Genomic DNA, 14,416 nt, shown 5'->3' with positions numbered 1-14,416 from the left:
GAAAATCAGATATGCAAGCGCAGGTGTGAACAGAGCCTTAGATATAAACTCAATGCAGAGTTGTGTTCTACCCCTTGGTAATGTATGAATACTGAGACATTCCTCTTGTCAATAAGACATGTCCCTACACACACACACAGACACAACGCTGACACCCAGGTGGTCAATTTATTCATGTCCAGGAGGAATAACAAAGCAAGGCCACGACGTGGAGTTCTAAGACGTTCCGGTATTGTTATTCTGCGAGGAATACAACTGCTAAAACAGATTTCAGGGGAAGGAAACAAATCCTCTTTAATATTTCGTCTAGAAAGGTAAGAAAAACTTGTAGAAAGAAAAATGCTCCCGACTTGTGATGCCATCCAGTCCCCGGTTCCCTTGAGGTCTCCTCTCCCAAAATAACAATGAATCAGATTCAGATCTGCTCCTCTCCATGTTCTGATAACTAGGAGACGAGCCTGACACAAAGCTGTCAATATAAAGTATCATAGTGCGGCGGCTAGAGGGCCTGCCGCCTGGTGCGGAGGTTAACCTGCCACCCTCCCTAATTAAAGAATAAATTGTTCTAATCAAAAAGTTACATTTCATTTCCCTAGCCAGATGGCCTATGCGTGCCGCTCACTTCCATGTAACATTTAGGCCACCGAGCGGCCCTGATGAGTCACAGGCAGAACACAGCCGGAATAGCTAATCTCCAGCGTAGCTGCTGTTCTTACCTCCACGAAAACAACAACAAAGCCAACAAAATGATGAGGAGGAACGTGAAGGACACAGACCTAGCAGGGAAAACGTCTTTAGATATGAAGGAAAAACATAGGATCAGGCACAATGGCATATAATCTGAGGGCAGAAGATGCCAGAAGTGATCTGCGTAGCAAACAGGAGGTGTGTTCTGAGATCGAGAGTGACGGAGTCAGAGTCTCAGGTTGGAGATGGAATGGCTTCACAATAATTTTGTGTATCATACATATTGTAAAATTTATTAAACCCATTCCTGGTGGAATATTTATGTCCTAGGTGATAGAAAGCCTATTGTAACCAGGTACTAGAGAGAATTTATTACCAATCTGTTGTGGAAGAATACAGAAATTAAAGATGGAAGTTTGACCTGCTGATTCCACAACCCTGCCCTAACCTGTGTGTACTGACCTGACGTTCCCGGACCACTAAAAAACCAAAAAGATCGGAGGACCGGACGATGCATTGGACTTTTAGTAGCTGGTGGTGCCGGTGGTACTTTTCTTTGCTTGGGATTACCAAACGGATCAGATAAACAAAGACAAGCCCCTTTAAAGAGACTCCGTACCCACAATCTGACCCCCCCCCCCCCCCAAACTGCTTGTACCTTCAGATAGCTGCTTTTAATCCAAGATCTGTTCTGGGGTCCGTTTGGCAGGGGATGCAGTTATTGTTTTAAAAACGACTTTTAATCCGGCAGCGCTGTGTCTAACGGCTGGGGCTTACATTTGTATATGCATTAGGCTGGCACAACCTCTCCTTCTCTCCTCAGCATTAGGAATGATCCAGGAACATTAACTGCTGTTTGAGCGTTGCACAGGTGGGGAATAGGAAGCAATCTGCCTGGAGCATTCCTAATCATGAGGAGGGTGGGGAGGAAGGACAGAGAGGGTGTGCCAGCCTAATGCATATCCAGCGCTGCCGGATTAAAAGTCGTTTTTAAAACTAACTGCATCCCCTGCCGAACGGAACCCAGGACAGATCTTGGATTAAAAGCAGCTATCTGAAGGTACCAGTGGTTTGGGGGGACAGATTGTGGGTACAGAGTCACTTTAAAGAATTCTGATTCTCTAACCACCACAAAAATGCCACCAATTGTTCATTAACCACAGGACAGGAAAGGGCAAAAAAAGGAGAACGGTCTATCTAGTCTGCCCTAATGTGTTTACATTTTCCTTGTGGCAAACCACATAATGCAGATCCAGGCCAAAGGGGCCTTCTGTTATGACTCATCGAGGACAGACAAGAGAAGACACCTCTATTCTTAGATATCCACATGGCCTATTGAAGTACATGTACAAGAGCTGTCTCCATGGCCCATTAACACGCAACAATTTCAGGAAGTGCCAGCGGTCAATTTTTTACAAATCATTAACCATTCAAGTGATGAATAGGAGAAATCCTGCCTGGGGCATTTCTAATGATGAAGAGGGTGGGGAGGAGGGACAGAGAAGCGTTGCAAGCCTAGGGCACAGACACTCTAGGCTGCGCCAATTTGACACAGGGCTGCAAGTTTAAAAGTTGTTTTTTTAGGACAATAACTGCATCACCTGCCGAACGGACCCCAGGACAGATCTTGGATTTAAGTGTGCGTTCACATGTACAGTATCTGCAGCAGATTTGATTTGCTTTGAATCTGCAACTTCAAATCTGCACCATCAAATCTGCTCCAGATCCTGTACGTGTGAACGCACCCTAAAGCAGCTATCCAACGGAAAAAACTGTTTGAGGTGGGCAGATTGTGGGTACAGAGTCGCTTTAAGGTATCCTTGTCATAATACAAAACTTTTGACATGTTACATAGACACAAAAAAAAAAAAAGGTTTTGATCACATACAGTGCTTTTACACACACAGATTTACCTGACAGATTTTTGAAGCCAAAGCCATGAATGGATTTGAAAAGAGTAGAAATCTCAGTCTTTCCTTTATGACCTGTTCCCTGTTTATAGTCCAATCCTGGCTTTGGGTTCAAAAATCTATTAAATAAATCTCTCTGTGTAAAGGCACCCTTAGAGTACAGCCAGGCGAAGGACATGGTAGCACACTTAAAGGGAATCTGTCAGCACCTTTTCGGCCTCTGAGGTGCTGACATTGTGAGGAAGGTGTGTGTGTGTTAATGTGTGTATTACCTTTCTTTTTCTGGTAGTTGCTGTACTTTTTCCATAATCTGTTCTGGAACTCACGGAACAAGTGCCAAAGAGGAGTCATGGTGCCGCACTTCGTCCCGCCTCCAACTACCTCTTCCTCCCAGCTTCACCTGAATATTCATTGGGGGCTGGCTGCGGCCTTCCTGGCAAAGTCATCTGACAGCAAAGGCCCCGCGCACACTTGTCAGTTCAGAAGAGGCGCAGTAGCGCAGAGGGCCGGAGCCTATGCCCTCAGTTGATGCGCACAGTGCGCCTGCACCGCTCTGATGCTCTAAGGCGCATTGTTCGTCAGGAGTGCGCACGCCGCACAGAGCCAGGGCGCATGCGCGAACTGACAAGTGTGCGCGGGGCCTTTGCCGTCAGATGAAGGCTGCAGCCAGTCCCCAATGAATATTCAGGTGAAGCTAGGAGGAGGAGGTAGTTGGAGGCGGGACGAAGTGCGGCACGAACGCGGCACCAAGACTCCTCTTTGGCACTTGTGCCGCAAGTTACAGAACAGATTATGGAAAACGCACAGCAGCTACCAGAAAAAGAAAGGTAATACACACACTAACACACACACACCATCCTCACAAACGTCAGCACCTCAGAAGCCGAAAGGTGCTGACAGATTCCCTTTAACTCATTTCATTTGCAGGATACAGCCATATTATCCTGCAAATGATATAAATGTAGAGGGGCCACCTGCTGCAACATGACAGAGATTACAGGCAGCTGGGGGTGAATCACTACCGCTTGCTGACATCTCCCTGCATCTCCTGATCAACATGTCAAAAGTTCTGTATAACAAGCGGGACCCTTCTACACATGATGAAGCCCCCTCTCAGCAAAAGTGAGCTTCTTCTTGGCGTGGCGGAGGGCGATACCATTGCCTGTAGCAGCTCTCATCGGAGCTATATTTCTATAAAGCACTAGCCATTGCTCTTCATAATTGTCTTTCCCAAGATAAATGGATTATGTTCTCCAAGACAACTGTCCATTCATTCACTTTTCATCCAACTGGCTGGTCCTGTAACACGCAGCAGGTTTTCCACCCACAAGATGACTGAATTGTGCAAACATGAGTATTTAGGAGACATGATAAAACAGGAAGAGAGGAGCATGTATAATGAACCAAAAAAATCATTACAATTCAATAAAATAAGACGACTTACCGAGCGTATTGTGCTAACGGCAGCTTGAAGACATCAAAGACTTCCTTGTTCTTCATTAAATAGACAGATCGCAAATAGGAAACAAAACACTAGAAAATAGAGAACGACAAAACACACCCGGTTAATAGAAAATCGGGTTTTAAAGTAAGAATCGATTCCCCACCCCCTACCAAGAAAATAACACCACATGACAGCAGGATCAACAGGACTGTTTATACTGTGTAATAATGGAGACACATAGGAGTGCGGAGCAGCAGGAGACAGCTATCCGCAGTATACAAAGTGACATAAAACACAATGCAAGAGTTGCTGGAATGAAACTATGTGTGATGTCATAATATATGTAAGTGATTGCAATATTAGAGAGAAAGCATAAGTGTACAAATAAAAGGAGACTCTAGACCCCTATTGGGCACCTCTAACCAGGATACAAGATGAGGTACGGACAACAGTTCCTATTGCATCCTGCATCATGGTTAAGCACAGATGTTTCAGCTGGGCCTGTAGATTGAGCACACTTTTTTGTGGGAAAGCGGAGCTCTTAGTGTCCCTCATACTTGGGATGATTGACTGACTGTTATAAGCAATGGCTTTTAGACCATCACACCAGCAGGGGGCAGTGAGTCACTCTACAGCAAAGGCATAAATGACAGACAAGGCATTGATGCCCAAACCTGACCATAGTCCGATCCCAAACAGAACCTGGATTTGTCCTAAAGACAATACGGTTTTAGTCCATAGCAGTCACAGGTTCTTGTTAGTTACACCACTGTATACAAAGCTGATGGTGGTGATAGCCAGACATGTAATGGGCACAGTTACACAATATTTCCTTGTGGTACCTGCCTGGAAATGATCAGGGCAGAGGCAGGGGGTGTAATGAAAGGGAGTTGTTTGTTAGTGGATCAAATTATCCTTTCTACAGTTTACCTGTGCCTGTGCACCTAAAGCCTGTCCACAGTGTGAGCCATCACATAACTACTGCTCCCAACATCCCTTAACAGCTTAGTCAAAATGGTCTAGATGGTGAGCAATCCACTGAAATGACCATCCTATTTCTCTACAACTATAATGATGCTGAGGCAAAAGGGTTAAGCGAGGATGCTCAGCATCACCACTTAACCAATGTCTGTTCCTATAAACAGTAGTGGACGAACACCTTCGATATCTGTCAGCTGAACAATAGGTCAGCCGACAGTTATCTCCCCAAGGTTTGCTCAAATATCAAGCAAATTTTAAGTACTGAAAGAAACTACGGGGAAAAAACTGTTGCTCGAATCTCAAATTGTTCGAACACAGGTGTTCAAGAACCAATTTACCACTGTTTGCCCTAAATTAACTACACATGAATATACTGCATATGGCTACTGTCCATGTTGTATATAACTTAAAGGAGCTATAAATATATATCCCTATAAACTGTATATACTGTAAAAAAAACTGCAAGAAAACATATACATATATTGCCCATGCATTTTATATACCATAAAGCAGCTATACATGAATATACATATCTGCATATTGTCCATATGTGTGCTGATTCTATGGAGTATTACTGACAATAGCTCCTTATCTCAGCCGTCTGTCCCTCACGCTCTCTTACCCTTTGGGCTCGTTCTTTCATCTCCTGCTCCTGGGCCAAAAACGCTTCCAGTCGCCCTTCAATATCTAGCAGCTTATCAGGGTTTATCCTGTGGGGGAAACGGGGAACAAAGAGAAGTGCATGAATATATAGGACTGTAGCCTAGGTCTCACAATGCTGTAATTCAGCTGCTCAATCTAATTTCCTTTTAATTTGTTTTTCAATTAGTGTATAATGTATAATCTGCTTTTCGCTTATTACTGGGTTTTAATTTTAATAATTGAAAGGGAAAAAAATCTCTTTAGCTTTAATAATAATGATGAATAATAACTGGAAAGTCATTTGCAATAGTCGATCATTACTGCAAATTACTGTTTTAATCTGTTACTGAGTATTTGTGTAATAAGTGTAATGGATGACGGGGAGCACTACCCCGATGATGGGGTCATCGCTAGAGATGGGTTCTCCGCTACAATAGGTATGTACAGAACAGAGCTGTAATATATGGAGACACATTAACCTTTAAACATCTCCATTTACATAATATATGGATTAGATAATGGCTTAAAGAGGTTGTACTAAATAGACCATTGCGTCCAATAACTATCGCCATCCAGCCTTAACCCTTTAAGGACCAGAGTGCTTTGGGTATTGATGGAACAAGCAAAATTGTAAAGGCCATGAATATCTGAAAGCCAGTAACTCTGCCAATGAGCTGTTTGCCAGAAACGCAGCACCAGCAAAAGACTGAGAACAAAGCGGAAAGCAGACAGCGCCATATGTTGTGTAGTGGCCATGTTGGGTTACTGCAGCTCAGATTATGGCCGATAGGAACTGAGATGCCGTAACCCAACACAGGAATAATGTATCTGTTTCCGGCTCTGTTTGTTCTGTACGCGGGCACTATGGCAAAAAGCTGTCGGCAAAGGACATGGGACTCACGGTTAGAGTGGGACTTGCAGCTGTAATATGTAATAATTATTATTAGGTTAGCGTGTACCCAACCTTATGCTGAACTGTACTGCTTAGCAAAGCCTGTCTTTCTGGGAATGCACAAGGACCGAAAGCTGTGGTCCACCACCATCCGAACCCTGCTAACATTCTACTGAACAGTCCAGCTGACCATTCAAAGGGGTCTTTCACAGGACAGGACAGTCACGGATTAGTGGGGTGCAGACACCCAGCACCATCACAGATCAGCTGTTCTGCATTTGTACACATTGAACTGAGACAGAAGCTGTTGGCTCCATTCACTATGTAGCGGTGGCGGCCTGGTCCCATTAAGATGAACAGCAGCTGAGCTGGAGTATCTAGGTCCGGCCACTGCACAGTGAATGTAGATAACTGCTTCCTGTCCCATTCACTGTGTAGTGTGGGTCTGGAACAGCTGTTCTGGCGGAGGGATGACAAATGCTGTGAAAAAAACATTAATATGTTTAGCCCAGAGAACCCCTTTAAATGTACACTGAGGCATTCTGACTCTCCCCCAGCCACAGATTTCAGATGTCATGCCCAATCCTTTTATTCCCAAGGTACAGGCAGCAGCTTATTCCTCTTCCCAAACAGAACATATGCATTTTCTGTCAAAATGAGAATGCACCTATGTGGAGGTTCACAAAGGGAAGTTGTCACCTGAACAAGCATTTGATGGACATCTTAAAAGTATGGCCGGCTTTATAACAGGAACTTCCAGGAACATCACAAAGCCTACATACTACGTATAGTACATCTGCCTTTTCATACACCGCCGCTGGTGGAGATGATGCAGGGGATGAACTGCCCGCATTCCTCTATTAAACTTCACATTCCCTCTAAAATATTTGAACACAGACTGTACAGCAGAAACAGAAAAGATTACTCATAGATGCCCGCAGTCTTTGGCACCTACTTGATTTTGTTAATGGGCACTTTTTTCTCCTCCAGCTGTCGTTCCATCCCTTTTACTTCAGATGGCAGCAGCACCAGCAAAGCTTCTCCTCCTTCCTTGTACCTGGGAATAAAAAAACACAGCAAGGACACATAGTAAAAAGAGAAGAATAAATGCATCAAAACTAGTCACGTTGCCAGAAAAATAAGCGGTGGTGAAATATGGCAGGAGAGTATGAGTCAAAAGAACCACAGAGAAGAAGCCAATAATAAAATGGTCACCATCATTGTAAACAACTTCGTTCCCTGTGATAGCTGATGTGGTTCCTAAAGTGTTTGTACATCCACTGGCGTAGCGACAGCGGTCGCCGCCGCGGCTTCCTAGGGAGCTCTGTGTGCGCCGGTATTAAAAAAAAAAAAAAACTGGTCCCGCGAAGCTCCGCCCCCTCCGCAGGAAGCCCCGCCCGCCGCCGCGGGAAGCCCGCCAGCGCGTGTGACAAGGGGACAAGAGGAACCATTCAGGTGAGTATAGATTTTTTTTTGTTTTAAAGGGGATGATGGGGGTGTAGTGGCATGATGATGATGGAACAAGAGGACTATGGGGGGTGTAGTGGTATGATGATGGAACAAGAGGATGATGGGGGGTGTAGTGGTATGATGATGATGGAACAAGAGGATGATGAGGGGTGTAGTGGTATGATGATGATGGAACAAGAGGATGATGAGGGGTGTAGTGGTATGATGATGATGGAACAAGAGGACTATGGGGGTGTAGTGGTATGATGATGGAACAAGAGGATGATGGGGGTGTAGTGGTATGATGATGATGGAACAAGAGGATGATGGGGGTGTAGTGGTATGATGATGATGGAACAAGAGGATGATGGGGGATGTAGTGGTATGATGATGGAACAAGAGGATGATGAGGGGTGTAGTGGTATGATGATGATGATGATGGAACAAGAGAATGATGGGGGTGTAGTGGTATGATGATGATGAAACAAGAGGACTATAGGGGTGTAGTGGTATGATGATGGAACAAGAGGATGATGGGGGGGTGTAGTGGTATGATGATGGAACAAGAGGATGATGAAGGATGTAATGGTATGATGATGATGATGATGAAACAAGAGGATGATGGGGGTGTAGTGGTATGATGATGGAACAAGAGGAATATGAGGATGTAGTGGTATGATGATGGAAAAAGAGGATGATAGGGATGTAGTGGTATGATGATGAAACAAAAGGATGATGAGGGGTGTAGTGGTATGATGATGAAACAAAAGGATGATGAGGGGTGTAGTGGTATGATGATGGAACAAGAGGATGATGAGGGGTGTAGTGGTATGATGATGATGAAACAAGAGGATGATGAGGGTGTAGTGGTATGATGATGATGAAACAAGAGGATGATGAGGGGTGTAGTAGTAAGATGATGGAACAAGAGGATGATGGGGATGTAGTGGTATGATGATGATGAAACAAGAGGATTATGGGGGGGTTTAGTGGTATGATGAAGGAACAAAAGGATGATGAGGGGTGTAGTGGTATGATGATGATGGAACAAGAGGATGATAAGGGGTGTAGTGGTATGATGATGGAACAAGAGGATGATGGGGATGTAGTGGTATGATGATGGAACAAGAGGATGAGGAGGAAGTAGTGGTATGATGATGAAGGAACAAGAGGATGATGGGGATGTAGTGGTATGATGATGGAACAAGAGGATGATGGGGGTGTAGTGGTATGATGATGGAAAAAGGGGATGATGGGGGTGTAGTGGTATGATGATGGAACAAGGGGATGATGGGGGTGTAGTGGTATGATGATGGAACAAGAGAATGATGAAGGAACAAGAGGATGATGAGGGGTGTAGTGGTATGATGATGAAAGGGCAGGAGGATGAAGGAGTAGTAGTATTATGATGGAGGTGGTTGTAGTATGATGATTTAGGGGCAGGAGGATGAAAGGGGTAGTAGTATGATGATGGAGGGGCAGGAGGATGAAAGGGGTAGTAGTATGATGATGGAGGGGCATCTATAAAAGGGACAACACTGGGGGCTAAGTATAAGGGGGAAACATTGGGGGGCCATCTATACAGTGAACTACACGGGGGGTGTATACAACAGGGGGATATGTACTATAAGGGTGATCAAATAGTGTCAGGGCTACCTACTAAATGAGGGTGTAAAGGGGACAGTACAGATGTGCAGTGTGTAGAGAGATGAGGATGGTGAGGAGCGAGGAGTCTAATATGTCTGTCTGGCAGATTCTGTGGATTCGTGGCTCGGAGAAGTTCTCATAATGGCCCAGGGCAGATGGAGAAGATGAAAAGGGAAGAACTCTGATCAGAGAAGACGTCCCCTGTGAGTCACCTGATATAACTGCACTGTAATGTATATGGTGTACAGAGCCTGTGTACAGTGCATCCACCTCTATATGACTGTATGAAGTGATATTGGTCTATGTACAGAGGATTATATTCAGTAGCAGCGGTGGTGTTAGTCAGTATGTGGTGGTATTAGTCAATAGCAGCAGTGGTGTTAGTCAGTATGTGGTGTTATTAGTCAGTATGTAGTAAGGGGGGGCCCAAGTTGACCTCTTGCACCAGGGCCCAAGAGACATTAGCTACGCCCCTGTGTACATCACTGCATTAACCAAAGATGACTTCCTATCCCAGACAAACAACTGAAAAGTCGTGGTCACTAGGTGTCTCCCTTCCCTGCAATCTGCTGTCCACTGCCTGTTGTAAGGAGAAATCTGTCTCTAGTAACAGACAGAGCAGAGGCGGTCGCATGGCTTAGCATGTGCTGTGTGCACGAGAAAGACCCTGCAAAGCCCTAGGCTGTGTATCCACAGGCTGAGCTAGTTTGCCTGCTGATGACCCCCTCTATTCCTCAAAGGTAAATCAAGGCTTCCTTCTTATTTCTGACTACTATAAAAGTTCAAAGTAGTTGCCTCTTGGGCAGTGTATGTAGCATGATCTCCCTCTATCCTTAGCTTCCCAGCAACTGCAGCGGCTCAGAGCTTAGTGTAACCCTTTGCCTGCTGTGCTGGTGTGATGCTGTACTGTGTAAATCATTAGCTTGGGACAGTGCCAGCCCTTTCTCCAGCACTGTGCTATGATTGGCCAGAGAAAAAAGGAAAGGGAAGCCCTGTGTGTGTACTACTCGCTAGCAGACAAGTTGAATGAAGAGAATGAGAAGGGAAAAGGTAATGAAAAGTTTTCCGTTCATTCATACATTTCCAGGAAGAAATCACGAGTGGCCACAACAGATATAGATATCCCCCAAAGGCCTTATAAAATCTAAATTAAACTGAATAATGCTAAATAATCATACACAGTATTTTTTCTGACGGTAACCATAGCGGGATTACTTAAGGACAACTTCTGAAAACATCCAACAATTTCCTCCGCTCGCCAACCTCTGGGTGCTCTCGCTACTGTACAATTATGCTTTCTCTCTATTATGTGTATTGTCTCACAAATCGTTCCCTTTTGGTAAAACAGTCAATAAAAAAACCCATAAACTATAATTATCTTTTGTGGCTATAATTGGCATTTACATAAAAAGAACATTACAATGAGTATAAAAGCAGGGCGAGGATTGATTTCAGTTTTTTTTTTTTTTATTATGAGGGGGGAAAAAAAGGTGCGTCAGAAAGGTTAGGAAAGAAATCAACCTGCTGTAAAGGACCATGGCATAGAATTTGGAGATGAGTCAATCTACAGTAGGAACGCAGTGAAGTGCTTCGTTCCTTTCGGGATTCTGATCATCAGCCTCCGGGCTTTGACGTCTGCTCTGCTCTGTGCCGCTCCTCCCCGGGTGCTGGGAAAAGAAGGGTCCCGTCCTTGGAAACTTCTCTCAGGGAGGAGCGGCACAGAAGGGGCGAGCCAATGCCAATCCTGTTGGAATTATTTACATACTGTATATGAAGAACTGGCTCTGCAGGGCCATGGCATGACCAGACTTCTAAATGGATGTTAAAAGTTCACTTAAAAAAAATTTTTAAATAATAAAAAAAGAAAAAGTAGAATGCACTTCATAGAATGCAGATCATGTATTTCAATTTTGGATACATTATATCACAGATAAATTTATTAAATGCATAAAAAATATAAATGTTTTTGTCTTTGTTTTGAAAATTTTCCAATCCGACCTATTTGGGGAATTAGAATAGGAAGTAAGACATTCCCTTAAACAATGAAAAATGAGTTCTGCTCCACCACGCGGCTTCACTAGAGTGATTTATAGGTGTACGACCAAGATTTCCTTATCTCTATCATTCCTCCTGAGGAGACAACCTGAAGCCAAGCATCCTTTAATTAGGAGCCTTACTACGGCCACGGTGTGCAGATGAGTGACGGCCTCCCTGTACCCCCAAGTATCGCTTACTCCTCTTCTTGTGACAAGATGTAACATGCTATGCCTCGAGGCAACACGAACAGAAGACACACAGAATGTAGCCACTGAGTGCTGACAGGTAACATGCGGCAACATGGAAGACATAGCTCCCATCATCCCCCCAACATCTTTTGTTCTAAAACCAAATTTAATATCCCTGCAGAGTAGCCTCCGATATAGACAAAAAACACTCTAAAATGTCTATCAAACAGTGGAGGTGAACAAAATGTGAAACCAGGACCAGACTACAGTTTGTAATTTGTAGCTGTGGAAACAAGGTCCCATTCACACTTTAGGATAGATTTCCTGACCCATAGGGTTATACTGGGCACTGACACCCTTCAGGATTTTTACTGAAGGGTGTCCATTCCAGAAAATAGGACATTTAATATAACTGTCTGGAATTCCAGAATGCCCCATCCAGGGGTATCCATAATTACGGACAGCTCCAGATGCACGTGCGAAAACTGTCCGGAATTCCAGATGCATTGTTTGGCAGCCCATGCCAGCGTCAGTATGCAGGCAAGAGCTGCCGGGTGCGGACACTGGCCCTTTAACCGTGTGCGCATATAGTTAAATGCAGAGCTGTGTTTGACAGGGGCCGGGAGCATTACGCCTCCAGCCACAAGAGGCCGCTCCAACCGCCCCACCTCCAGCATTGCGCCACATGAGTGACATCACCTGTGCACTCGCAAAATCTGAAGAGAGAAGGTGAAGCCGAAGCCTGTAGTAGGTGAGTATGTTTGTTTTTTTTACGGTCAAGAAACACTGATGATTTCCTGAAGCCTCCGGAAAGGCTTCTTGATCAGCGTTTCCTGGACGGAAATGTGAAGAGGGTCTAATGGTTTGGTACCAGATTATTGAAGCCAAAGCCAAGAACAGGGAACTGTTCATTAAGGAAAGATTGAGATTTCTCCTCTTTTCAAATCTATTCCTAGCTTTGGCTTCAATAATCTGTGTTTGTAAAGGCCCCATTATTCTGTGTAGAAGCTGTAAACCCAACACAGGTGGTTTATCTGTAAAGACGATCTAAAATGTTGCTTTATTTTGTATACGTTGGAGCGTCAGAAGAGGATAGAGTTTCAGATTCCCCTAAAATGTAGAATAGGCCTGAAAAAAACTTTTCAAAAACATGGTAGGGGGGGATTTATCAAACCTGGTGTAAAGTAGAATTGGCTCAGTTGCCCCTAGCAACCAATCAGATTCCACTTCTCATTCCTCACAAACACTTTGGAAATTGAAAGGTGAAATCTGATTGGTTGCTAGGGGCAACTAAGCCAATTCTACTCTACACCAGGTTTGATACATCTCCCTCTATCTCTTTATATATTTGCAGATAGAATAAAGAATTCTGCTAGTTCCGTTACCAAAGAGCAATGCTGTAATGGATGTGGACCTGCTGTGCTACTGAATGGGTTCGCCTTATGGCTACGCTAGGAAGCGGAGTCTAAGTGCCCTCTAGGTTTTCACCCTTTTTTCCTAATTCAGGATGAGGACGCTATACTTTTCCTGCTAGAGGACACCAGATTGCTCCATAAGTGTGGTGCCGGTGTGGATGGCAAAGCAGCTTTACATAATCGTTAGATAATCAGGGTAGGAGGTGGCAAAGGCGTGCAAAGCCCTAGAGGACAACGCAGGAACTGCAGCAGCAGCTAAAAGTATACTGGTACTATAGACCGGGAAGGGAGGGGAATTTAGACAGCAAGTTTCAGATATAATCATAATTAAAATTTGAATAAGAAATTTAGAGACTCGTACCTCGAATTAGACAGAGAGGAACAAGCTTCCCAGCCCCCCTTACCCAATCTATAATATCTAGATAATAACCAATGCAATTGCTTGAAAATGGTGGCGAGGGGACACAGAAACGTTTCCAAGTTACTTTGTATGCTGTGCTGTGCACTTTGTGAATAGATGTAAACCCTTTTTTTCACCTCATCTGGAGTGCCATCAAGCTTCTTTATATAGATAATAACCAAATTATACCTGAGGCGGACGCCTAGAGGCACCTACAGGGAGGGGGTCTATGAATTTTTGGTTGAAGGCATTTTGCACTCTCTACAGAAGTATATATATATACTAAAAGGGAATAGAAACTCCTGAAAACCCAGCCATGGGTAAGTAAGGGTCGTACTAGACATTTGGAGTCTTTGTAGAAATCATAAAGCAGAGGTAGGGAACCTTGGCTCTCCAGATATTGCAAAACTACAACTCCCATCATGCCTGGACAGCTAAAGCTCTGGCTGTTCCGGCATGATGGGAGTTGTAGTTTTGCAACAGCAGGAGAGCCAAGGTTCCCTACCTCTGCCATAGAGTCTATGTGAGAAGAGAGGCTAAGCAAACTCTTTGCCCATATTGTTCATAAATGATCACCCTATGGGGGTCTACAATGAGGGTGAAAAAGTTATCAAACCAAGTTACTTAGGAATGTAAGGTCCATATGTGAATGGGCAGCCTCTCTGAACTGCCTGGTTCTAGTATTGTACACTATAATATTCCAGTGGTTATAACAGACCTGGAT

General features: G+C 44.2%; 1 protein-coding gene across 1 annotated transcript in view; it reads right to left on the bottom strand.

Annotated features, from left to right (window-relative positions):
* The window catches only part of DDX10 (DEAD-box helicase 10), a 161,055-nt gene that overhangs the window by 122,545 nt on the left and 24,094 nt on the right, over positions 1-14,416 (bottom strand). Inside the window, exons 10-12 of the mRNA XM_069969768.1 lie at positions 7,512-7,613; positions 5,645-5,732; positions 4,042-4,130 (exon numbers count right to left, since the gene is read on the bottom strand). Of these exons, the coding sequence (XP_069825869.1) occupies positions 4,042-4,130; positions 5,645-5,732; positions 7,512-7,613 (279 nt within the window). The remainder of the gene's footprint in view (positions 1-4,041; positions 4,131-5,644; positions 5,733-7,511; positions 7,614-14,416) is intronic.

This window comes from Dendropsophus ebraccatus, chromosome 5, assembly GCF_027789765.1.
Source record: "Dendropsophus ebraccatus isolate aDenEbr1 chromosome 5, aDenEbr1.pat, whole genome shotgun sequence".
NCBI lineage: Eukaryota > Metazoa > Chordata > Amphibia > Anura > Hylidae > Dendropsophus > Dendropsophus ebraccatus.
This window is presented reverse-complemented; position numbering and strand designations above follow the sequence as displayed.